Source organism: Pipra filicauda, unplaced genomic scaffold, assembly GCF_003945595.2.
Source record: "Pipra filicauda isolate LSUMZ 115617 unplaced genomic scaffold, ASM394559v2 scaffold266_size1643727_pilon, whole genome shotgun sequence".
Lineage (NCBI taxonomy): Eukaryota > Metazoa > Chordata > Aves > Passeriformes > Pipridae > Pipra > Pipra filicauda.
In genome coordinates, this window is record NW_024104383.1 from 1,032,836 (window position 1) to 1,056,915 (window position 24,080).

At 56.4% G+C, this 24,080-nt stretch overlaps 4 protein-coding genes across 5 annotated transcripts; 2 read left to right on the forward strand and 2 right to left on the reverse strand.

Annotated features, from left to right (window-relative positions):
* Positions 1–427: 427 nt before the first annotated feature.
* On the reverse strand, positions 428–10,506 carry E4F1 (E4F transcription factor 1). 2 transcript variants are annotated; one of them, XM_027736058.2, is made up of 14 exons: positions 10,246–10,506; positions 9,804–9,943; positions 9,581–9,677; positions 8,701–8,906; positions 8,373–8,493; positions 7,949–8,101; positions 7,298–7,464; positions 6,618–6,833; positions 6,216–6,321; positions 5,313–5,530; positions 4,142–4,340; positions 3,232–3,392; positions 2,386–2,448; positions 428–1,470 (listed from the first exon to the last, which is right to left on the reverse strand). In XM_027736058.2, the coding sequence occupies exons 1-14, from the start codon at positions 10,361–10,363 to the stop codon at positions 1,123–1,125; spliced, it is 2,313 nt and encodes a 770-aa protein (XP_027591859.1). In that variant the 5' UTR covers positions 10,364–10,506; the 3' UTR covers positions 428–1,122. The 2 variants fall into 2 exon arrangements, with proteins under 2 accessions (XP_027591859.1, XP_027591860.2); XM_027736059.2 differs by having other exon boundaries at positions 6,618–6,836; positions 10,246–10,505.
* A 346-nt stretch (positions 10,507–10,852) lies between these two features.
* On the forward strand, positions 10,853–14,229 carry LOC113995705 (phosphoglycolate phosphatase). The gene is made up of 2 exons (XM_027736079.2): positions 10,853–11,523; positions 12,125–14,229. The coding sequence occupies exons 1-2, from the start codon at positions 10,863–10,865 to the stop codon at positions 12,448–12,450; spliced, it is 987 nt and encodes a 328-aa protein (XP_027591880.1). The 5' UTR covers positions 10,853–10,862; the 3' UTR covers positions 12,451–14,229.
* Positions 14,230–14,545: 316 nt separating this feature from the next.
* BRICD5 (BRICHOS domain containing 5) lies at positions 14,546–19,453 on the forward strand. The gene is given in 7 exon segments (XM_027736081.2): positions 14,546–15,317; positions 15,319–15,359; positions 16,858–16,987; positions 17,419–17,571; positions 17,791–17,898; positions 18,350–18,503; positions 18,980–19,453. Coding segments are annotated over 7 exon segments (798 nt in total). The 5' UTR covers positions 14,546–15,200; the 3' UTR covers positions 19,075–19,453.
* Positions 19,454–19,475: 22 nt separating this feature from the next.
* MLST8 (MTOR associated protein, LST8 homolog) lies at positions 19,476–23,992 on the reverse strand. Its single transcript, XM_027736080.2, has 8 exons — positions 23,725–23,992; positions 23,597–23,648; positions 23,355–23,517; positions 23,184–23,259; positions 21,273–21,425; positions 21,069–21,193; positions 20,454–20,617; positions 19,476–19,972 (listed from the first exon to the last, which is right to left on the reverse strand). The coding sequence occupies exons 1-8, from the start codon at positions 23,851–23,853 to the stop codon at positions 19,854–19,856; spliced, it is 981 nt and encodes a 326-aa protein (XP_027591881.1). The 5' UTR covers positions 23,854–23,992; the 3' UTR covers positions 19,476–19,853.
* Positions 23,993–24,080: the final 88 nt, after the last annotated feature.

Sequence of the window (24,080 nt, forward strand, 5' to 3'; positions counted from 1 at the left end):
TTGATCCCTGTTTTCAGCTCCTTCACAATGAGATGCCATTTCAGCCTGAAAATTGTGAAAATGGGAAAGTCTGGACTGAATCCTCATACCCATCTCTGGAGACAGAAGGATATCACAGATTTGATACCGAGCTCTGGACATACAGATTCCAGACTTAATCCTTCTGGCATTTCCCATCTTTATTCCATTGTTTGATTTTAGGCATTTCTCTGTATTTTGGGCACTTTGCTGCTGGGGAAGTTGCAGTTTCCAGGGCTGCCCCCCTGCAGTCACTGACCAGGCAACATCAAAGCACAGCAGTGACTAGTCCCCCACTTCTTAAGCATGATATAAATGCCCCCATGTCTTTCTCCTTCCAGAAATTCTTCTGTTTGTGTGATAATAGAGCAGAAATTAGAAAAAAAAATATAGTAAGAACTTTAAATAATTTTATTTTCAAAAATGTATTTATTTACATGCTGAATCTGTACAATATGCAATTAAAAATCCATATATGGTTTAAAAAAACCCCAAATTCCTATACAATATGGCTTTCCAGCCCCCAGACTGGCTCTCAGAGCAGCCTGGCTGGCATTGCAGGGTACAAGGATGCATTCAGAGACCAGTACGTAAGGCTACTTGTCCAGGATATCAAATAAAAGAGAAATACTGCAGTACCATGCCTTGGGAGGCCTGAAGGAGTGAGGTTAAAGGCATGAGAGTGTTTGAGTGGTGCTCAACACACCCCACAATTCCTTAGGTTTGGTTTTCTCCACTTGTTTTAAATGCATATGATTAAATAGTCTCTTGTGGGACCCCACACTTTCTGAATCCTTCTAAAAACCAGACCACTGCTGTCCCGGGGGCAGAGGGAACTGATTCCCAAAGGATCCTCCTTAATTTGAGGCTGCTGTACCCAGCAGTGAGCGTCCCCTGTGGCCTGTCAGTCCCTTCCCCGTGTGACCATGCAGAGGGTTTATCCCCTGGTGCTTGTTTTAAACTGGGAGCACCTCGGGCCGTCCCACCCTGTCCCAGCCTGTCCTATCCCGCCAGGCCACCTCCCTCCAGCGCGTTCTCTCGCCGGGGGCAGGTCAGGGCTGCCCCCGTGCCCCGGGCTGGGCCCCCCAGCCGGCTCTCCGTGCCCTACACGATGACAGTCTGCACCTCCAGCTCTCCCTCCTGCGCGGCGATGACGAACTCGCCCGCGTGCTCCATGATCTCGATGTCCTCGGACGCCACCATGGTCACCGTGGCCTCCTGGGCGGCGACGGCGCCGTCGGCGGCGAGCACGGCCCCGTCCCCGATGGCCGAGGCCAAGGTCATGGCCACCTGCTCCGTCAGGCTCTCGGGGGTGGCGATGGTGATGGTGTCGGCGGCGTCCGCGGCGGCGCCGGTGCCCTCGGCCACGGTGACGTTCTGCACGATGATCTGGTGGCCCGAGCTCGCCTGGTTCACGATCTGCTGCACCACCTTCATGATGTGGCTGTCGACCTGCGGGGGAGCAGAGGCGGAGGCCGGCTGTGTTCACCGGGAGCAGCGATGGTTGGTGCTGGAGGAGCGTGGCGGCCGCGGCGCTGCACAGCCAGCCAGCCTCCTCCTGCTGGGAGTTCTCATCAGCCCAGCACTCTGCAACCCCTCACCCTCATGGGCACTGAAGGTGGGTCACTAGTACAGTGCTTCCTACAGAAAGTCAAACTACTGTTTGTAGAAAAGCCTCAACAGTCCACACCCAAACTTTTAAACTGACGGAATCAATTCAGGAGCTGAGCCGGGTCTGACTCTGCAGCAGCCCTTGTTTCCAGCATTCAGGAATGCCTTAGAGGATCACTTCCCCAAGGGTAGAGTGTTACTGTACAATTCACCCAGCCTGCAGCTCTGCTCTTGTGTCTGAAGCCACCAGATCACCATCCCTGAGAGGGTCTGGGGTTATCAAACCCACAATGAGCCACATTGTGTTTTCAGGTCTGCAGAACTACAGACGTGGAGTCAGAGAATCCCAGACTGGTTTGGGGTGGAAGGGAACTTTAAGCCCATCTCATTCCACCCCCTGCCATGGGCAATGACACTTTCCACTGGCCCAGGCTGCTCCAAGCCCCGTCCAACCTGACCTTGGACACTTCCAGGGATCCAGGGGCAGCCACAGCTTCTCTGGGCAACCTGTGCCAGGGCCTCCCCACCCTCACAGGGAAGGATTTCTTCCCAATATGCCATCCAGCTCTGCCCTCTGGCAGTGGGAAGCCATTCCCCCTTGTCCTGTCACTCCAGGCCCTTGTCCAAAGTCCTCCTCCAGCTCTCTTCCAGGTAGGTAAATGAATGATTTGAAGCTGGGTTTACTTAACGTGACTAAAACTGACTCATTTCATCTACATCAAGGCCCCAAAATCACAGTTTGTGTGGCTGCTTTACCTCATGTCTTGTTCCCTCTATTATTTCAGTAGCTTCACTGGTCTCCATGTCTTCAGTAGAAGTCTTGAAAGACAAAATGAGAGGATTCCCTTTTTAGGTTGTTCCAAAAAAATCCTTTGTTACCAAAATATAATTCACTAAGATTTTTCACACAAGTCTTTCTGTCCCCCCCCATGATGCAGTAGCTACTCCAAAGAGACCTCCAGGACATTCCCTCCAAATTGCATTATCAGGAGCTACTTAAAATTAATGCAAAATGTTCACAAATAACTGGAAGAGAACCTCCTCTCTCAGCAGGATTTGGCCAAGCAGCAAATTTTTCTCCTATTGGAGAAAAACTATGGCAGCACTAAAGGAACTCAATAACTGAGCTCTGTTATCCTGCTTGGATAAGAACTGGCTCTGTGTCATGGAGAGGGAGAAAGTGAAATACATAATTCATTGCTTTTGGCAGCCTCTGTTAGAAACAACAGAGACTATCTGGGACAAAACAAGCTAAACAGAAATGGGAGAAGAGAATAGGGAAAGCTGAAGTGAGTTTGTGAGGCCATAAAATCCGGTGTGTCAGAAGTTTCCCGACTCAGCCTCCTGCTGAGGCACTGTCAGCCTGCCCTGTGTTCTGCTTTTCCTGCCCACGTCACACACAGCACCTCTGGAGGGTGAGGAAAGCTCCAAGTGCTTTCCTTCCAAAGAAGGTTAATCCTACTGACTCCCAGGGCCCTGCAGGCAGGGGTGGTCCTGTTTTACCTTCTCCCGAGAGCCTGGAGGAGGAACACGTACAGCTGCAGTTTTCCTGAGCAAATCCTGTGCTAAATTCCGCAGGAGCAGCTGTTTGCCCCCTCTCACCTCGATGATGTACTCCTGAGTGTCGGCCACCACCGAGGAGAACTCCACCAGCACAGTGTGGGGATCCTCCGAAAGCACCGTGGCCGCCAAGTTGTCGGCTGACTGACTCTCCTCAGACACCATCACTTCTTCCACCTCTTTCATAGCAACGAGGCAGCCACCTGGAAAATTCCCAAAGTGCCAGAAAAACATCACTTTTCATGCCCATCTCAGATAGCACCTGGAAGGTGCTACACAGCACCAATGAGGCCTCTTCATGGGATGCCACAGACAAGTAGCCAGTGTCACACAAGAGGCTCTCAGCACACCAGGCCAAGGAACAGCCTAGGAAAGCCCTGTGTGACACCAGGCAACTGAGCCTCAAGCAGAGCTGTTCTCCAGTGCAATACCAAAAAGTACACAGCTAAATTCAGATGATAAAACCACACAGGATTTCAAAAGCTGTCTGTAAAGAACCTGCAGGAAGAGTTTGGGTATATTTTAAGTCACTGTTCTTTTCTGCTGATGCATTTCAGTATCTCCTAGGAAACTTCTTTTTCCCCCTCAAGTAAATTTGTATTGTTCCTTGAAAACTAAATACACAGTCAGCACTACCTGAAGGAGTCTGGAAATCCGTGCTTAGGAGCTAAAGGAACAGCAGGTCCAGTGCAACTAATCCCATCAAACAAGATTTTCTGTGAGAACTTTACTCAAGACATTTTCCCCACAGAACTCATAGGCCCCTTCAGATACTGGAAGGACTGTTGGGAGCTCTCCACACAACCTTCTCCAGGCTGATGTGACCATCTCCAGGCATCTCCTGATGCACACACGGACACAGGGCACATCCACCCCAAGGATCATTCCCTCTCAGCCAAAGAGCAGCTTGTCCAAAGCCCAGCCAGCCCCCCTCCCCAGCCCCGGAGCTCACCTTTGGTGCGGAGGTGCCTGTTGAGCGTCCCGTGCTCGGCGAAGCCGCGCCCGCACTTGTAGCACTTGAAGGGCTTCTCTCCGGTGTGGTGGCGGATGTGGCGCACCAGGGAGCCCTTCTCCCGGAACCCCCGGCTGCAGAACTGGCACACGTACGGCTTGTCCTCCAGGTGCGTGCGGAAATGCACCTGCTGCGCGTTCTGCACACACAGGGAACAAGGGCAGGGCTCCTGAGGGGCACGGCAAACTCACGGGGGAGGGATTTCAGCTGCCGGGGGGAAGCTCAATGTTTTTAGGAGCTCTCGCGTAGGACACAGGGATTGGTTTTGTTGTGTCGTGGTTTAGGGACAGCACTCCCCAATTTAGTGCTCCCACTGAGACTCTCCAAAGTGTGAGCCGCTCGTTCCCCCTCCCTCTGCAGTGGGATGGGGAGAGGGGGAGGCACAAAAGGGGAAGATCGTGGGTTGAGGTAAGAACAATTTACTGGAAACAGCAATGAGATAAGAAAATGAACAGTAACAGCAACAATACCAATGGCAGAGGGTGCAAGAAAAAAATGAATGATTCCCATAAAAACCTCCCAATAACAGACAACACTGGATGGCTCCATCCACCACTGTTTTCTCAGCCCAAAGGAACCCCTTCTGCCCAGAAGAGACTCCCCTCCACTGCCCCCAGCAGTGACATGGGTGGTACAGAATAACCTCTGTCCTAGCCATGCCCCTCCTGGCTACTGCAAAAATTAACCCTGTCCTGGCTGGAACCAGGACATACTGTTATTCCATATTTGTTCCACACATGAAAGAAGAGTTTCTTCAGAAATGAGACAGTTTTATGAAGACTGTCCTTCTTTTGCCCACTAAACCAAAACCTCTTTTTTGGTGTTTCACATCATAGAATGCCAGAATGGTTTGGGTTAGAAGAGACCTTAAAGCTCATCCAGTCCCACCCCCTGCCATGGGCAGGGACACCTTCCACTGGCCCAGGTTGCTCCAAGCCCCGTCCAACCTGGCCTTGGACACTTCCAGGGGTGGCACAGCTACAACTTCTCTGGGCATCACGTAAGAGGCAGGTGGCATTTGCTCTTTCAGGAGCAAAGCCTCCTAAGCTCTCCCAGGCCCTGGCTCTGGGAAGGGCAGTCTGGAGGCCAGGTTGCTGTGAGGGGGACACACCTTTGTCTTGTAGCGCTTGCCACACTTGGGGCAGGGGTAGGGCCGCTCGTCCGAGTGCACCCGCCGGTGCCCCTTCACGTGGGCGATGGTCTTGTAGAGCTTCCCACACTCCCCGCAGCGGAACCGCCGCTCGTTCACGTGCACCTCCTGGTGCTTCTTCAGCAGGTAGGCCTTCGTGAACTCTTTGCCACACTCCTCACACTTGAAAGGTTTGTACTCTAGAGAGACAGAAAGAAAACCTGTGGTTGGTCCAGGACAACCAGCAGCAGCAGCAAGGATCCAGCACAGGCTGTAACTAAATTCTGGCCAAAAACTAACCCAGGCAAGGAGAGGAATTGTATTTTCATCTGCATATGTGGGCTTTCATAGAATCCCAGAACAGCTGGGGTTGGAAGGGACCTCTGGAGACCACCCAGTCCAACCCCCTGCCCAGGCAGGGTCACCTGGAACACGTGACACAGGGACTGTCCAGGTGGGTTTGGGATGTCTCCAGAGAGGGAGACTCCACGACCCCCCTGGGCAGCTGTTCCAGTGCTCTGCCACCCTCAAGGGAAAAGTTCTGCCTCATGTGGAGGTGAAACTCCTTGTATTTTAGTTTATGGCCATTGTTCCTCATCCTGGCACCACTGAGCACAGTCTGGTACCATCCTATGACAACCCTTGGAGATCCTTGTATGGATTGATGGGATGCCCTCTCAGCCTTCTCTTCTCCAGGCTAACCAGGCCCAGAACCTCAGCATCAGAGAAATGCTCCAGACCCCATCACCTTTGTGGCCTCCACAGGACCCTCTGCAGCAGGTCCTTGTGTTTCTTGAACTTAATCTCATTCATACATGAATTCTGGTCAGAAGTGGCTCTGTGAGCCATGGCACGTGTCAGACAACTGCACCAGCACAGCTTTACCTGTGTGACTTTTGATGTGTGTCTCCAGGGCAGCAGTTTCACTGAAGGCTTCGTTACAGTGAGGGCAAATGTACCGTTTGTACCCGTTGGTTCTTTCTGCAGGTGCCTATTGAAGAGAAAATGGTAAAGCTTCACTTTGCTTGAACTAGTGTGCAGTGTAAGGATTGCTACCCAAATTCCCATTTAAATACTCCAGCTTTGACAAGAAAGAGATCTCTGTTGCTGAGAGACACTGCACTTAAATCACACGTGAAAAGTGTAACTATAACAATGGACACAAAGCCCCAGGCACCAGAGAGACATGTGAGGACAACACAGGGGAGTGAGGCCAACAGTGCTGCCCACAACCAAATACAGGTAAGGAAGATTAAAAAATAGTCTATTTATGGAATACAAACATACAGACTCTGCTTCTTCTAATTTAACACACTGTTCTCCACAAGGCTCCTCTTCTACTTCCACCACTTCTAGTTCTGGAGCAGCTCCAGCAGGTTCATCCGGCTTCTGCACCTCCTCCACAGCAACTCTCTCAATCACAATTCCCGAATTCCTCATGGCCTGCCTCAGCAGATTCTCACTGTTCACTTCCCCCTCACAGGGCAGCTCCTCAGGATGCGACTGCTGAAGGAACAAACAGGAAGTTTGGCACAGCAAATCCACAGTTTGCCCTTTCTTACAGCAACACTGCTGTGACAGTCACACTCTGTGGGGTGTCTAATGCTGTGCTACGGGTTGAAAGATCAACCAGGGAATATCTTGGGCTGGGGAGGAACACGAGGTGGATCTGTACTCTGAAAAGCCAAGGGATGACAAGCCTTTGCTCCTACCACAGTCTCATAGCAGGGAATGGTCAACAAAAACATCCCCTCATCCTCCACACCCCTATAATCTACACAGTGCTCAGCTCAGCAGCAGAAGGGCCCAGGACAGAGAACAGTGCCTGCCCACGTGGAAAGGAACCTAATTAACCACTTAATTCCCACACTCAGATTTATTCTGAGGACTCATGAAGATTTTGTTCATGAGGTGAAACATCCTTTGCACAAAACACACAAAGGGTGTTTAAAAGAAACGACACTCACGTCTGGGTCCAGGGGTTTTCCATCCACCACAGGAAGTTCCTGCATCTGGACATGGACTTCATGGAGAACGTTTCCCTTTGCATCTGTCACGAGGTGGATGACGGGGGAGGCCTCGATGGACTCGCTCGCTATCGATGAGACCGTGTCTGTGTTGGAGCTGCACGAGCCTGCAGGGGAAGCAGCACAGTGAACCTCGTGGGGAAGAGCCACCCCTCAGCTCCCTGGGCCCTACAAAACATCTGCCTCAGAACAGCGAGTGCTTGTTAACCAGCTTCTCACACATTCCTCAGTCAATGCCTGGCTACAAGCACTTCGGGGTAAGAGTTCTGCTCTATAAATTACTTTTCCTGTATAAAAAATATAAAGTGAATACCACAGAATTTGGGTTTTTTTTTTCATAAATGAGATTGCAGGAACGGTTTGTGTTGGAAGGGACCTTAAAGATCATCCTATTCCACCCCCTGCCATGGGCAGGGACACCTTCCCCTAGCCCAGGTCACTCCAAGCCCCATCCAACCTGGCCTTGGACACTTGCAGGGATGGGGCAGCCACAGTTTCTCTGGGCAACCTGTGCCAGAAGGAATTTATATTCCAAGTGCAGGAGGGTTTGGCTTTATCAGACACAAGGCAGGGCCTGACAGCATCACTGACCTGATGGCAAATCCTCTTTGTTGACAACTATTTCTTTGGTCATGTTGAAGCGAATCTTTTCGGTGCAAGGCGTCAGAGATTTAAGGTGCCGAGTCAAAGCTCCTGATTCTCGGAAGCTTTTCCCACATTTCTTGCATTTGTAAGGTCTTTCATCTGGAAATGACAAGGATCAAAACAACATCATTATGCCCTGCCAGGATCAGCTCTGTGTGTCAGGTTGCTGGAAAAACATGTTCAGCTTCCTATAGCACACCAGCTATGCTCATCCCAGAACCTTCCACTGCCTCCCAGCACCCCAAATACTGGGGAGCTCAATGGCCTCAGCTCAGCAGAAGGTGGAAAGCACAAGAAATTCCACTGGAAGGCAAATGGATAATCACACACAGCTCCAGCAACGAGGAACTCTTATTTGGAGAGCCCTTACCAGTGTGCCGCCGGTGGTGTCGGATCAGAGACCCCTTTGTCCTAAAGGAAGTTCCACAGAGTTTACACTCATAGTCTTTCCTGCTGCTGTGGGTGATCATGTGAGCTTTGAGGATGCTGGCCTAGGGAAAGAATTTCCTTTAAGACATTTTCCAAATGGTTTCAGGGTTCTATATTTCAACTACAGAGAACAACAACGCTCCTTGCGAAAGCAGAACTTCCCTGTGGGAATTGTGTAGCAGGCAGCAGAGAAGCTCATTCTCATTCTTTTTGAGATCTCTTAGCTGACAACTCCCTGACTAAGTCCCACGAGCAGAGATGATACTCACAGTTTTGAATGTCTTCTGGCACAGCCCACACACGTATCGCCCCTCCTTGTTCACCTGCAGCTTCACCTTGACCAGCTCGCTGGGAACGTCCTGCTCCTGCTCCTCGGGGCTGCCCTGCTCCTCACCCACCTCCCCGTCCACGGGCCCGTCTGCGTTCTCAAAGACATGGTCTCCTGCTACAATGACTTCTTTGATGTGCCCACTGCCTGGGAAAAGGGTGGGGAGACACTTGGGTTCTTTACAGGATAGAGCTTTACCCAACAAACAAGTCACTGTTCCAGCATTTCGTGCAGAAAGAAGGGAAAAAGGCACTTTAAATCTGCAGCTCAAGCCTTTGCAACCCCCTAGTTATTGCAGTGTAAGTATTAAAGTGGGCACTCCTGGAATGGAGCTTTATATCTAATTTGCATTAACTTATAACTCTAATTTCTGTTAATTGTTCGCACTAATTAAGCTGAAAGAAGTCAGATTTAGGTTGGATGTTAGAAGGAAGTTGTTCCCTGTGAGGGTGGGGAGGCCCTGGCACAGGTTGCCCAGAGAAGCTGTGGCTGCCCCTGGATCCCTGGAAGTGTCCAAGGCCAGGCTGGACAGGGCTTGGAGCAACCTGGGCTAGTGGAAGGTGTCCCAGCCCGTGGTAAGGGGTGGGGCTGGTTGAGCTTTCCAACCCAAACCTGGGTTTCTATTCCCTGATCCTAAAGCAGAGAATGGCAAAGCTGACCTGAGAATGCCTCTCACAGCTCTGAGGGAACACCCAGCCCCAAATTGCAGTGCCACAGAAGTGCCACAGACCAACCACAACCCAAACCCACCAGAGGAGGACACGGATGAGGTATCAGGTTCCAAACTCCCTGGGGGGCAAAGGCAGCCCCTCTGAGCTCACCTACGATGGTCGAGGCACTGCTGATCTCCTCTGCTATAGAAGAGGCTTCAACGACAATGTGGGCGACAGTGATGGACTCCTCGACAGCAGGAACCTCCTGCTGGCACACGGACCGTCTCAGCAGGTAGGTTTTGCTTTCTTTAAACACAGTTCCCCCCCTCCAACCCACCAGGCCACTGCATCCCAGTTATGTGCAGCCCCGGCGCGGAGCAGCCGCTGTCACCTTTTGTCCTTCCTGGCCGAGGAGCCCGGCGAGCGCGTCGGGAGGGCGCTGGCAGCCCTTCTGCAGCTTGTGTTGCACGAACTCCTGCAGGGAGCTGAACTCGGCCTGGCAGCGCCCGCACTTGTGCACGTCATCCTCGTCTGCGGGGGAAAGCTCCGTCAGCGGCGCCGGCACATGGAGCCACCGGGCCAGGCGGGACCGCAGCGGGTCACTGCTGTCCCCCCGCTCCGGCGGGGCCGTCCCAGATCACCCCCGGAGAGGGACACCCCGCACCCGCCTGGGCAGCCTGACACACCGACAGCCGCCGCTCTGCCCGGCCCGGGAGGTGGGAGGGGAGCGGGGCGGCCTCGAGGGGAGCACACGGGCCCCCCACCCCGCTGGCAGCACCGGCGCGGCCGGGCCGCCCCTCAGCCGGCGGGCGGGGGCGGTGCGCGGGCGGTACCTTGCTCGGCGAAGGGCGGCGGGAGGCCGAGGAGCGCGGCGGGACCTGCGGGGGCCGCGGCCCGACCCGGCCCGGCCGGTGCTGCCGTAAGCGCCGCCGGCCCCGCGCCCGTTGCCATCGCGGCCCCCGTGTCGCAACGCGCCGCAAGATGGCGGCTTTACGGCCGTGTCGTCATAACAACGGGACGGGGCTCGGCAGGGAACGCGTCCCGCGGCGCGGGAGTTCCGGGGCCTGTGGGCGTTGTCGGGGCACGGTCCCCGCGCGCCCTACGGCAACCTCTGAGCGCCGTGAGCCGGCGAAGCGGAGCCTGGCGAGCTACTGCCGGATTACCAGGGGGTTACCAACGAGTTACCACGGAGTTACCCAGCGCGTTACCTAACGAGCCCCGCAGAGCCCGCCGGCACCGCGTGGCCCTGGCCAATGGCAGCGCGTGGGAAGCGGGCCCTCGGAGAGAGCGACCAATGGGAGCGTAGGACGCTGGGACGGGCGGGCGGGGCGGCGGGGGCCGGCTCCGGGCGGGGCGTGGCCGCCGGCACCGCCGCCCAATGGGGACGCGGTCCGTGCGGGGCGCAGTCAATGGGAGGCCGGGGGGGCGGGCCCGAGGCGCGGCCCGGCCAATGGGCGGCGCGGGGCGCTGGGGGCGGCGGGCGGTCATGGCGGGCACGGCGGGCACGGTGGGGCCGCGGCTCTGCCGGCGGCTCGAGGGCGAGGCGGCGCGGGCAGTGCTCGCCAACGCCGACACGCTGCTCTTCGACTGCGACGGCGTCCTGTGGCGGGGCGACACGGCCGTCAGCGGCGCGCCCGCCGCGCTGGGCCGGCTGGCGGCGGCGGGCAAGCGGCTGTGCTACGTGACCAACAACAGCGGGCGAACGCGCGTGGCCTACACCGAGAAGCTGCGGCGCCTCGGCTTCCCGCCCGCCGAGCCCCGCCACATCTTCGGCTCGGCCTTCTGCGCCGCCCGCTACCTGCGCCAGGCGCTGCCGCCCGGCGCCGCCGCCTACGTGCTGGGCGGGCCCGCGCTCGCCGCCGAGCTGGAGGCTGTGGGCATCCCGCACCTGGGCCCCGGGCCCGCCGCCCTGCCCGGCCCCGCGCCCGCTGACTGGGCAACAGCGCCGCTCGACCCCGCCGTGCGCGCCGTGCTCGTGGGCTTCGACGAGCACTTCAGCTACGCGAAGCTGTGCCAGGCGCTGCGGTACCTGCTGCAGAACCCCGACTGTCTGCTCGTCGGCACCAACCGCGATCACCGGCTACCGCTGGAGGGCGGCGCCGCCATCCCCGGTGCGCGGGGCGGGAGGGCGGAGGGGGTGGTCCCGGTCCCCTGGCTCTGCGGGACTCCGTGCTCAGCTCTAAATCATCACACCTCAGTGCTGTGTTGATAAAAGAGGAAGTTGCACCTCAACATGAGGAAGAACTTCTTTTCCTTGAGGGTGGCAGAGCACTGGAACAGCTGCCCAGGGGGGTCGTGGAGTCTCCCTCTCTGCAGACATTCCAAACCCACCTGGACAGTCCCTGTGTCACCTGCTCCAGGTGACCCTGCCTGGGCAGGGGGTTGGACTGGGTGATCTCCAGAGGTCCCTTCCAACCCCAGCTGTTCTGGGATTCTGTGTGGCAGCCCAGGTGTCCCAGAGCCTGGACTTTGCCTCACAGCACTCCTGAAAGAGGGATAATCCATGCTGAACCTTTACTCAGGGAATAGTGGTTCCTTTTCTGACTCAGTGTGGGACAGAATTCCAGCCTCCCGAGAGGCTTCATGTGCCGCCTTTGCCGGGGCTGGCCTGTCCCTGTGGCTGTGAAGCCAAGCTGTTGTGTCCCCAGAGCCCTGGGCGGGTGTGGGTGCTGGGAGCCCTGTGCTGGCCCTGACTGTTCCTGCTGTCCCCAGGGACGGGCTGCCTGGTGAAGGCCGTGGAGACGGCGGCGCAGCGCGAGGCCTTCATCGTGGGCAAGCCCAACCGCTTCATGTTCGACTGCGTGGCCAGCGAGTTCCAGGTGGACCCCGCCCGCACCATCATGGTGGGGGACCGGCTGGACACGGACATCCTGATGGGGAACAGCTGCGGGCTCACCACGCTGCTCACCCTCACCGGCGTCACCGCCCTCGACGAGGTCCAGGCACACCTGGACAGCGACTGCCCCGCCAGGCACAGCCTCGTGCCCGACTACTACGTCGACAGCATCGCCGACCTGCTCCCGGCCCTGGGCGAGTAACGGGCAGCCCTGCCCCGGGGACAGCCCCTGGGCTCGCCCTGTGGCAATAACCTACTCACTAGGTACTCCCTGGAGTTAGCAACCCTTAGCTTCTCACCTCTCTGTCCTCTCGGTATGATTCTGTTTACATCTCACTCCTGAAATGCACTTTGGAACAAAGGGGGCATTACAGTGGCCCCCAGGGCTGGGGGCTTGGGGCTGGTTTTAATTATAAACACATCTCTCCAATGTTAGTGATGCTCCACAGCACAGAGTCCTCTGGACTGGGCTGGGGAAGTGGAGCTGGTTGATGTGAGGAGAAGGGCTGTGTTCTGGCCAGGCTGGGCCATGGCTCAGCCTAATTCATTCAGGGAAATGACTCTGGGGATGTGCAGGACCTGTGGTTGTGTTTGGAAACACTTGTGGAGCGGGTGTTTGCCCTGGGGATGATTCTTTTTCCCCTGTTCGAGGGTGTTCCAGGGCACAGCCCCACGTCAGGTCACAGAAACAAATCTGTCTCCTTCATTTGACCACTGCAAATTGCACCTGTGACACAGGTGGGGACGATCCCACACGAATCCAAACCATGGCTGCTGCACACTGTGTCTGTCCGGGGTCAGGTGTGTGTACAGCACATATACACACAGGCACTCCCTGAGCCTAAAAACAGAGCAAAATATATTTAAATTATAAATTTAAGCAGAGTCTATGATAATATATCTTGTTTCCCAGGAGGGAGGATGAGAGGAATGTACTTACTGATGACAGTAGCTATAATTCTCCTACATGCAGAGTCTGTAGCCATGCAGGACTGTCCTTCCCTCCTGCTGCTTCCCAGGAATACCCAGATCGATCCGTACCGAGTTCTGTGCTTCCCTCAGCATCAACACAGCTGCTTGCTTTGGCTTTAGCTGCAGACCCCAGATCCTGCTCAGTCCCTGGATGGGTGTGGGGCTCCTGTGTGTGACAGTGGTACGTGCTTCCTTCCCACCCCGAGGTGCCGATCTTCCGCGGGGGCCGGGCGCGGTGGGGCTGTGAGGAGGGCTGGCTTGCTCAGGGATGATTTCAGTTTGGTCTCCAGGTGGGGTTGGGTGACAAAGGGCTCAGCCATGGGATGGGATTCTGTGCTGGCTGAACCCACTGTGAAAGCTTTTGCGTTACAGAATTAATTGAAAATTATATATGCAAATAACACGCTTCTATTCCATAGATTCCAGTATCTACAGTTCAGTTTTAGCACTGGTTTTCCTTCGGGTCCTGCTGTCCAGCTGTGGCAGTGCTGATGCCATTTCCTGCTTGGTAACTTGTCACCTTGCTTGTACAGCAATAACTCTGCAGTCCGGAGGGTCTTGGGGTTCCCACAGTGTTGGCTGATCCTTTAAAAGGGTGTTTGTTTGTAACCTGGAGTTGTGGCAGGAACTGTGGATGATCTCTTCCCTGCTCCTGTCTCAGCTGGAAGGACTGTGTGAATTCACCCAGGTAGAACTTGCCCTGGATCTGGATAATGTGGAAATGGACATTATGGATTCACTGCAGGTCGTGTCTGATGTAACCATGTGTCTTTGGATTCAGTCCCTGTGTCTGGTGCTTTTAGTGTCAGGAAAAGGCCAGGAGAGGTCCAACCTCCCTCTGGCAGCTCTGCCCTGCCGAGGGTTCTCTCTGGCCAAGGGAGCCATTGCCTGGACTCAGGGATGCTGGAATGTGCTGGTGGCGCTGTCAGTTGTGCTTCAAAACACTCTATCAGCTTCCAAATGGTTTTTAATCCTCTACTTGAATTCCCATTAAACTCTCAAACGTGCTCTCCCTGGTACTGTGTCATTTTGTGGTCTCATCTCCATGAGCTTTGGTGCAGCTGTGCAGTGGGAATCCTGGGAGTTAGGGATGCAGTTTGGAAGGGACCCTAAAAATCACACAATTTCACCCCCTGCCGTGGGCAGGGACACCTTCCACTAGACCAGGTCGCTCCAAGCCCCGTCCAGCCTGGCCTTGGACACTTCCAGGGATCCAGGGGCATCCACACCTTCTCTGGGCAACCTGTGCCAGGGCCTCCCCACCTTCACAGGGAAGAGTTTCTTCCCAATATCCCATCTAACCCTGTCCTCTGGCAGTGGGAAGCCATTCTGCCCTATCCTGTTGCTCCAGGCCCTTGTCCAAAGTCCCTCTCCAGCTTTGTTGTGGGCTCTCTTTCAGCCAGTTTGGTCAGCCCTGGGTCGTGCTTGGTAGGAGAATGTCCCAAAGCTGCACTTTCCCTGGGTAGACACCACCTGAAGGAATTTGGAGCTTTTCCTTGCCTCCACACCTTGGTTGTGTCTGGTTGGCAGGTCTCAAATGCTCTGAGGGCTCCTGGACTGCGCAGGATCTGGTGATCTGGGAACGCTGTTCCCTGGGGTGTTTCCCAGGGCAGGACACGGGTGGCAGCGCGGGTGGTGAGGGTGACATTGTGCCAGGGCCCTGCCCGGGCTCTGAGCGAGGGCTGCAGGCGGGGCAGGGGTGTCTGCGCGGGACAGCGGCATCGGCGCTCGGCGGAGCACAAAGTGCTGCTGAAACGTGGAAGCAGCCGCTGCCAAGGGCAGGCTGCCCCTGTCCCCTGCCATCCGATCCCTCAATGAGCCCCCCCGGCCCTGCCAGCCCCGGGGCCGCACAAAGCCCCCGATTGTGGTCCCGCAGGGGCAGCGGAAGGGCCGCGCCGGGCACTGACAGCAGCGCTGGGCTCCGCGCCGGGCACACCTGCAGCTCCCGCGGGGCCCTTCGGCTGCGAGGGACGGGTATTTATGTGTGGGGGATGCACGTTCAGGTTTCCCAGGTGTGCCTGGAGCCGGGATCATGCCCAGTCTGCGCGTGGGCAGGAGGCAGAGCGGCAGCAGCAGCCAGGTCCTCGCCTGAAGAGGAGGATGGAGGGTGGGGACAGCGCCAGCCCTGCTGCCCCTGCAGTGAGTATCCCTGTTCTGGCAAATCCCAGGCAAAGGCTGGCTCTGTCCTTCCTCTGGGACTTGACTTTGGACAAGGGCGTGACAGGACAAGGGGGAATGGCTTCCCACTGCCAGAGGGCAGGCTTAGATGGGATATTGGGAAGAAACTCTTCCCTGTGAAGGTGGGGAGGCCCTGGCACAGGTTGCCCAGAGAAGCTGTGGCTGCTCCATCCCTGGAAGTGTCCAAGGCCAGGCTGGATGGGGCTTGGAGCAACCTGGGCTAGTGGAAGGTGTCCCTGCCCATGACAATGGAGTGGAACTGGTGGGCTTTAAGGTTCCTTCCAACCCAAATCATTCCAGGATTCCATGATTCTATCACAGACAGAGCCCCTGCTCTGTGCTTGCCTGATTCTGCTCTGAAGTGGCTGAGATCCCACCATTCCTCTGGATCCTGGTAAGGTTTTGTTCATTCCCCAGCACTCCCAGTTCAGCTCCTGTGAGGCTGTCAGCTGGATAGGTTGGAAGTGCCTGGACTTACAGGGGTTAAACCTGTTGGGTAACAGGTCAGAGGTGCCAAGGAAGCCTGGTCTGACACTCAGGATGAGTGTGAGCCATGACCTGCCGAGGGCTGGGAGCTGCTGGATTGCTCTATTTGCACCTTTCCCACCTGAGGGAATTCCATTAGCTATTGAAAACCTGCCAGTTACTGCAGGGCTGGGGCTCTGTTCTGTTGGAATCAATAGGATTTCAGATATGTGCAGTTTTAACTCACTGCTTTTCTGGGGGAATAATCTGGAAGTTCTCTATTTCCAGTCAAGATCTGTAACTGCCCCAAAGCTGGATGAGCTTGTGCAGTTGGAGCACATCTAACCCTGGGCATGGATTGAATTTCTCTGTCCTTCAGAGAACTGAGAAACATGTTAATTTTTTTAAGTGTGGCTTGTGTTTGAGATTATTGAAAGCACATTTTCTGCTTTGTAAAAATCCTGTTATGTACCATGAAGTTAAATTTAATTGCTTTAACATAAGAATTAAAGTAAATTAATAGAGCCAATGGAAGCGTCACAGGACTGCTGAGCTCTTTTGCTTGGTCTCATGGAGAACAACTTAGCAAGAAAATTCAACACGACCAAACACAGGGAGGGGCATGGAAGCAGGATCATTCTACATGGGGTCTGATTCCAGTGCTGATGGCTCCTCTGGGACTTCTGCTGTAAACCAAAATAATTTAATTTGTGGTTCCCTGTGTGTGGAAAGCTGCCGCTCCAGCCCTGCCCTGGGGGTGTTGCAGCTTCTCTGGCTGTGGCAGTGCTGGTTACTGGGATGTGGGATCTGGAATTCCAGCACTGTGGGATGAAAGCTCCATTGTTCCAGGTGCTGTGATGGTTTGGCTGTTCTGCACTGCAACCAGTTCGCACAAGGATTTGTGTCATGAGCAGGAAGCGTGTTTGATGATGAATTGGCAGAAGGGTCAATTTTAATTCCCGTTCCTCCTTCCTTTGCCCGGTTCCCAGGACAGGAGGGCCACAGCACGATTCCCAGCTCCCCCCAGGACCTTCTGGATCACCCTGTCCATTGCCTTGATATTTTTTGCAGTTGTTGGCATCAGTGTCGTGGGGGTTCTCAGCTTGTCCCCCAGCTCTGCCCAGGTAAGGGATCCTGATCCAGGCAGGAAGCTCCTCCTGCCCACGGCCCTGGTTTGTGTGGGAAGCAGTTCCCAGGAGGGGTGAGTGGGGTGAGATCAGGGCTGGTTTTGGCTGGATCCCATCCTGGAGGAGGCAGGAAGGTGCCAGCAGGCTGCAGGCAGGGCTGTGGCAGTGGCTGGGAGTCCCCTGGCCCTGTCCTCCAGCACTTGGTGCCTTTGGCATGAGGGGCACTGGTGCCTCTCCCCAGCCCTGCATGATGGAGATCAGCCTGTCACAGATCATCCTTCCTGTGGGTCAGAGCTTTCTTCTCTCCGTTCCTAAATCCTCCAGGCAAGCAGCAGGGACCAGCACAGGGCCCAGGGGGGGATGTTGGTGGGAGATGCTGTGCACGAGCAGCTGCTGGTGGGTGCTGCCTTTCTGCTCCTTGTGCCCAGGCTGGCTCCCAGCTCGTCCGACTGACACTGCAGGGCCAGCAGGACCCTCTGAGGAATCAGACAGCCTTGGTGGACAAGTCCAGGGGCACTGTCACCTACTATGTCACCTCGCAGAGCAACCTCAGCGCCGTGGTGCTGTATGACAGCAGGAACGTGAGTGCCTGGGCTGGGGGGGTGAGCAGAGCAGTGCCTGGGCTGGGGGGGTGAGCAGAGCAGCCCAGGCTGCTGGAGTGGGAGCAGGAGGCGTGGGCCAGCAAGAACACCCACCAGCTCTTGCTTGGTGCCTTTCTCTGCACCTTTAGTCAGGAAAGACAGTGCAGGAGAGAGGAGGAATGTCCTGCCCGCTCTGAGGGCTGGCTGTCTGTCTGGCAGGGCTATGTGTGCTACAAGCCCGTGGAGCAGAGCACGTGCTACCTGAGGAGGATGGACCCCTGGGACCTGCAAACCCTGCAGGCAGCTCTCAACATGTCTGAGCAGAGGGTGAGCAGCTGCTGTGGCCATGGCAGGGGCAGCTGTGGGGATGGGGGATGGACTGGCCTTTGATCAGGGTCCTGGCTCACTGAAGGCCCTCTCCTGTGTGGATTTGCAGGGGTGACTCCCCACACCAGCACCCCAGGCGTGGCTGGAGGAGGGCAGGGGCTCTCCCAGCCGAGGGGAGCAGTGTCAGCCCCCTGTTCTCTGCAATTCCTGCCAGGGGGGCTGACACAGGAGCAGGGCTGTGCCCACCAGGTTGGGCTCTGGGTAAGCTCAGAGCAGCAGCTCCCGGGCTTATCCGTATCCCCACTCCTGTGGGACAGGGCAGCTGGCAGGAGAAACCTGCCCGGCTGCCAGGGTACAGACCACTGCCAGGGTGCCCTGGAGGGCAGAGCAGGTCTGTGGAGCTGGATGGACAAAGTGCCTTGGGAGGATTTACCAGGGATGTTTCTTTCAGGCCGAGCAGCTGCTCCGTCACAACAACCAGACCAAGTACTACCGGGAGTTCCTGGGCATCCTGCCGGGGGAGCAGGCGGAGCCCAAGGGCCTGGGGGAGGCTGTGCAGAGCCTGTGTGAGCACACGTCCATCTTCTGGGTCCGCAGAGGGCAGGGTAAGTGGGACAGTCCCCTTGGCAGGGGAAGCACAAGCTTTTCTCACACCTCTAAGAGGATCAAGCTCTGCTGCACAAAAGCTGATGCATCCCAGGACAGGCTGCCAAGACCCAGGACGGGGACAGGTGACCTCTAGTGCAAAATCAAACCATTGTTCACCATCCCCCTGTGCTGGCTCGTACCCACACCCTGCCCTGGCTGGGATGGGCTCCGAGCCCCCACCCCGGGCAGCACAGCCTGACTGCACAGCACAGCCAGCACACAGAGCTGTCCCCTGGGACACTGCTGCCTTCATCCTTGTCACCTTCATCCTCACCACAAGCAGCCTGCCGAGCTGTCAGTCTGCTCTGTCTTGCTCCAGCTTTAATGAGGAAGGTCGTTCCCTGAGGCTTTCCACTTGCTTGGCTCCCCAGGGAGTCGAAGCTGCAGCATCCAAGCATTCCTCTCACCTGCTCCTGTCCTTGCTTGTTGGCAGGTCCTGGGAGGCAGCGGCTGATCTACCTGTGCATTGACATCTGCTTTCCAAGCAACATCTGTGTCTCTATCTGCTTCTATTACCTCCCTGAGTAAGTGCTGAGCTGTGGACACCCTCTTGCTGCCCTACATACTTGAACTGGATTCCTGAAAAGCCTCTGATTTCCACAAGGAAGGTAACACCCACACCATCCCCAGAGCCTCCTGCTGATTTCATGCTGCACCTCAGGAGGGTTTAGAGAAACAAGAGGCCTCTGCTCAGCACTGTCAGCACAGACAGTCCCTGCAGCTCCGCCCCAGGGCTGCCATGTCCATAGCAATTAGGAGCCCCAGGCCTAGAGGAATCCCAGGGAGTAGCTGGTGTTCTGGGGCTCCATGCCCTGCTCAGCACAAGGTGGTTACATTTGTTGGGGTGGTTGGCTTTAGGAGAGCAGCTCTCCAAGTCACTTTGTGAAACACTTTGAATAAAGGGATTGCAAACCAAGACAAGAGCTGCCTTTCCTCTTTGCTCAGCCTCTTCCATTCCTTAGAAAGTCTCATTTTTATTTTTCTCCCACTTTGGGGTACAAGAACATACCAGGCTGTCAGCAGCTGATGCCACAGGGATTCCTCCAGCTCAGCTGTACCTGTCTCCCTGCAGTGGGATCGTGTCTCCGTCCCATTCCCTCCCTTAGAGGCCACACACATTTCAGCAATGTCCTGCTCAGAGCTGAAGCCTGGTCTCACCCCAGGCAGCTGCAGCTGCTTCTGCCAGAGCCCAAGCCCTCTCCATCAGGGAGGGGACAGGCACAGTGCGTGTCCTGGCTCTGGAGAGGGTCCTTGTCACTGCAAGGCAAGGGGAAACACAGAGCTCCTCTCCTTCCCACACGTGCCCGTTATCCCAACACGCTGTCGTTGAAGGCAAGGCAGACCACGGCTTTCTGGTGGCCACTGTACTCCCTCTTGATCTCTCCTGTCTCCACACACCACAATCTGGCCAGGTTATCAGAGGAGGCTGAAACAAAGAGTGAAAAAAGGAGTGGGATGTATATCATTACATTTTAAACTTCTTCTTTTACTATTATTATTAGAAATAGTTTCCTCTTGCTTTACTCACCACCATCCTTAGGGCTGGTGATGAGCAGCAAGGCAGAGCAGCTCAGTGCATTTCTGTATTAACTGGGATTTTAATAAAGAGCAGTGACTGTGGAAATCACCACAGGTTTGTTTTGAAGGGACAGCCACGCTGCACACTGAGAGCAGCACTGATCCCAGGTGAGACCAACTGCAACCTGGAGACCCCCTCTCTGGTTTAAACAGGTGTCTCTTGCAGCACAGGCAGAATGCTCCAGGGAGTTCAGCAGAACGTGCTGGGGGGGTGAGCCTGGGTGCTCCCACCCCACCCACGCCCATGCCCAGGTCTGGCAATGTCCCAGCCACAGGAACTGGCTGGCCCTGTGCTGGTGCAGGGCCCTGGCACGGCCCAGGTGCCTCACCTGTGACGATGTACTGGGAGTCCCCGGAGAAGGCACAGTCCCACATCCAGCCCCGAGACGTCTCCCCGGGGTTGTTGCTCTTAATGCTCAGCTCTGTCATCAGAGAGAAGTTTGAAGTCCTCCAGATCTTGCAAGTCTGATCTGCAGAACAGGTAGCCAAGAGCCTGCAAGGAGGAGCCATGTGAGGGTGACCTTGTCAGTCACACTGTGCACCTACAGGCCTCTTGTCACCATGGGCCTGGCCAGTGATGGCATGGAGACCTGCCTTCACTGCACTCACTCACATCTCCTTACACCTGTATTGTCTGATTTATGAGATTTCAGCTGAACAGACTGCAGGAAGGAGCTCACACTCTGCTCCTGGAGATCAGCAGTGGGATCCCAGCTGCAGGAACAGCTCGTGGCTGCAAACCTTGCTGAGCTCAGGGAGCACGAGTGGGACACGACTGAGAGCAACCCCGTGGTGACACATCCCCTGCCTCCTCCCTGAGGCCCTGCAGCATGGAGCCAGCATCAGCCACAGCTGGGGGCACAGCTGGGGGCACAGCTGGGCTCTGCCTGCCCGGGAAGGCCCATGTTTCCCATGGGAGGGAGGAGAGGGCTGCCCACACTCACGTGGAGTCGGGGCTGAACTTGCACTGCAGGGCGTAGCGATTGTGCGCCGGGATCTTGGTCTTGGGGATCAGCTGCGTCACCTCCTCGCCGATGCCGCCCGTCAGGTTCCACACGTAGCAGTTTCCCTGCAGAGAGACAGTGGGATCTGTGCCCCCCAAAGCCAGCCCGGATCTCCCCGTCCCGCCCCTCGGCCCCCCAGCTCACCGAGCTGTTCACAGCCGCCATGTAGCTGGCGTCGGGGTCGATGTGCACAGAATTCACCGACACCTCGGGCTCCGGGATGAGCTGCTCGTTGTGGTCGGTCTTCAGGTCCCAGATGTGGATGGCACCGCTCTGGTCACCCACGATCAGCTCTGCCTGCAAGGGAACAGCCCCCCGTGAGCAGCAGCCCTGAGCTGACACCCTGATCGTGCCCGTGCAGCACCACGGGGAGTCCTGCTCTGCTCTGAAGCATCGGGGTCCTGTTCTGCCTCCTTTTTCGCCAGCACAGAGCTGTTCCACACAGTGGCTGCACGGAGAGCAAGCCAAGTCCTGACTCCTGTTACACTCTGCAAAAGGCTGTTTCTCTTCCCAGAAGTGTTTGTTAATTTTCTAAAGCCCAGAGCACACAGCAGCTGCCTGAATTCCAGAGCTGTTGCACACCTACAGCTCCAAACAAAATCTACAGGAGCCAAGTGATTTTCAGCACATCTGAGAGGAAGCATTTAGATGCAGGTTGGCCAGTGAACAACTGAAGCACTCAAGAGCGCACAGATACCTGAAAAACACAACCTAGAGTGGCTTTTTTCTCTCTCTCATGCCTTCTCAGGGGAAGGACAAGAGCCAGCTGAAGGGCAGAGTCCTGGCTCTGATCCCACGCTCAGAGCAGAAGACAATGCTGGCATCCCTCCACTCAGGCAGGGCTTTATCGACAGCCCTGCACTGCCCACAACTCCAGCAGAATCCCTAGAGGAGATCAGGTCATCAGGCACAGCTAATCCTGGGCCTGGGAGCACAGCCTTGTTCTGAGGAAGACAAACACCACTGATATATTTACCTGACTGCACAGAAGCCTTTTCTGGGCCCCTTAATCCTCAGCCCCTCTTAGCAGGTGTAAAGTGCAATTCCTAAAGCCATCATGATTTACCCAGGCCATGAGGAATCTGGGATAACTGGAGCAGCATCTCTGCAGAGGGAATTGCAGAGCCATGGACCTATCTGAAGAAATGCTGCCACCTCTGGACTAATTAACCACGTTCTGCTCACAAACCAACACTCTGCACCTCAGCAGCATTTTGGTCAGTGATTATTTCCCATCTGAGACCTATGTGCAGCAATACTTTTTTTTACCATAACATATTTTCACAGCACTGATAGCACAGGAGCATTTGGGTAAAGTCTGGTCCAAATAACTGATCTCAAATCTGGTCTGAAATTCCCGATTTGCAAAATTAAACCTTTGCCAAATGAAATGCAAAGGAACACTTCCATTACTCAGCACTTTACAAAGGTCTGCGCTGCCCTGTCTGCAGGCAAACCCACAGCCCTGCAGCCCAGCAGAATCATAAGCACTGCAATGATCCCTATTGATTTCCCTGCTAATGCACCACATTCCCTTCAGCCTCATTCCAAGCCCCAGCCCTCCCTCTGCTCAGCAACAGCTGCTGAACCCACTGGTGGATCTCAACCAAACCTGATGGGAATCGTGGCTGTGGGCCCTGAGATACTTTTTCTTGCCAGTAGTGCCACCCAAAGCTCCTGGCACCAGCAGCTTGGCCAGGCAGGGGGCAGATGGGGGGTGGGAAGGAGGCTGCTGCCCGTCCTGCAGTGCCACCAAGAGCCCATGGGTCTGTGCCACCAGGAAGGTCACCCACCCCAGCCACTCTCCCAAAATCTTCTGCTGAGATACAACTCTGCAGCCCCTCAGATTTACCCAGAGGAGCCACATAACAACTTGTCCAGAGGAGCTGTGGCTGCCCCATCCTTGGAAGTGTCTGAGGCCAGGCAGGACGGGGCTTGAGCAACCTGGGATAGCAGAAGGTGTCCATGGCAGGGAGTTGGAACAAGGTGAACTTGAAGATCCCTTCCACAGGATTCAGTGTGCTGGGAGCCCACGGAAGGAGCCAGTTTGCTCACCTGGTTGGGGTGCAGGCAGACACAGTTGATGGGAGCGTTCACCTGGAAAATGCGCTGGCACTGGAGGTTCCGGGACCTGCAACAGCCGGTGAGGAAGGGGCGTGTTTGGGAGCCTGGGATCAGCCCCGCAGCCCCAGGACACTGCTGGAGGAGGGGAGCCCCCGTGCCCACCTGAGGTCCCAGATGCGGGCCATGCAGTCCTCGCCGCCCGTGTACATCCAGCGCCCGTCCTCGTGGAACCCCACCGACGTGATGTTCTTGCTCACGCCGTCGTAGTTGATGACGGGGTTGGGGTTGTTGGAGTTGAGGTCGTACATGCGGATGTGCTGGTACCCTGCAAGCACCGGGCAGGGCGTGGGCGCCGTCCCCGTGCCCGGTGTGCCCGGCGTGCCCGGCGGGACGGGCGTGCTCACCTGCGGCTGCGATCATGCTCCGGTCCGGCGTGATCTCCAGGGCGTTCACCTGCTGCGGGCGCCGTTAAGGTCGGTACGGAGCATCAGCCGGGCCCGCCCCGCGGCGCCCCGAGCCCCGGGAAGGATACGGAGTCCTGGTGCTGCACCGTGCGGGTGCAGATGCCGCTGTGCGCCTGCCAGAACCGCACGGTGTGGTCGTAGCCGGCCGTGGCCAGGATGACGGGGTCGCTGCCCACCGTGCCCTGGGCCGCGTTCATGCTGCTGCCGCGGGGCCCGCTCAGGCCCCCCGCACTCGCGATCCCGGTGCCGCCGCGGCGCTCACACCGGCGGGGTGTCTCTCACAGCGGCGGAGCTCCCCCCGCTCCCTTCCCTGCCCGCCCCCGCTCCCCCTTCCCGGTGCTCCCGGTGCTCCCGGGTCCCTCCCGGCTCCCGGCTCTGCGCATGCGCGCGGAACAGGCCCGGGCCGCCACAGGCGGGGTGCGCA

What these genes read in the sequence shown, in the direction of transcription:
- E4F1 (XM_027736059.2), bottom strand. Translation starts at nt 10,363, where the DNA reads ATGGCAACGGGCGCGGGGCCGGCGGCGCTTACGGCAGCACCGGCCGGG. An exon ending in CAGTGCCTCGACCATCGTAG is followed by an intron (nt 8,907 to 9,580) that starts GTGAGCTCAGAG and finishes CCCTTTTCCCAG; the next exon opens with GCAGTGGGCACATCAAAGAA. An exon ending in GAAAACCCCTGGACCCAGAC is followed by an intron (nt 6,837 to 7,297) that starts GTGAGTGTCGTT and finishes TTGTTCCTTCAG; the next exon opens with CAGTCGCATCCTGAGGAGCT.
- LOC113995705 (XM_027736079.2), top strand. Translation starts at nt 10,863, where the DNA reads ATGGGCGGCGCGGGGCGCTGGGGGCGGCGGGCGGTCATGGCGGGCACG. An exon ending in GGGCGGCGCCGCCATCCCCG is followed by an intron (nt 11,524 to 12,124) that starts GTGCGCGGGGCG and finishes TGCTGTCCCCAG; the next exon opens with GGACGGGCTGCCTGGTGAAG.
- MLST8 (XM_027736080.2), bottom strand. Translation starts at nt 23,853, where the DNA reads ATGAACGCGGCCCAGGGCACGGTGGGCAGCGACCCCGTCATCCTGGCC. An exon ending in TCTGCCTGCACCCCAACCAG is followed by an intron (nt 21,426 to 23,183) that starts GTGAGCAAACTG and finishes GTTCCCTTGCAG; the next exon opens with GCAGAGCTGATCGTGGGTGA. An exon ending in AAGTTCAGCCCCGACTCCAC is followed by an intron (nt 20,618 to 21,068) that starts GTGAGTGTGGGC and finishes TCCTCCTTGCAG; the next exon opens with GCTCTTGGCTACCTGTTCTG.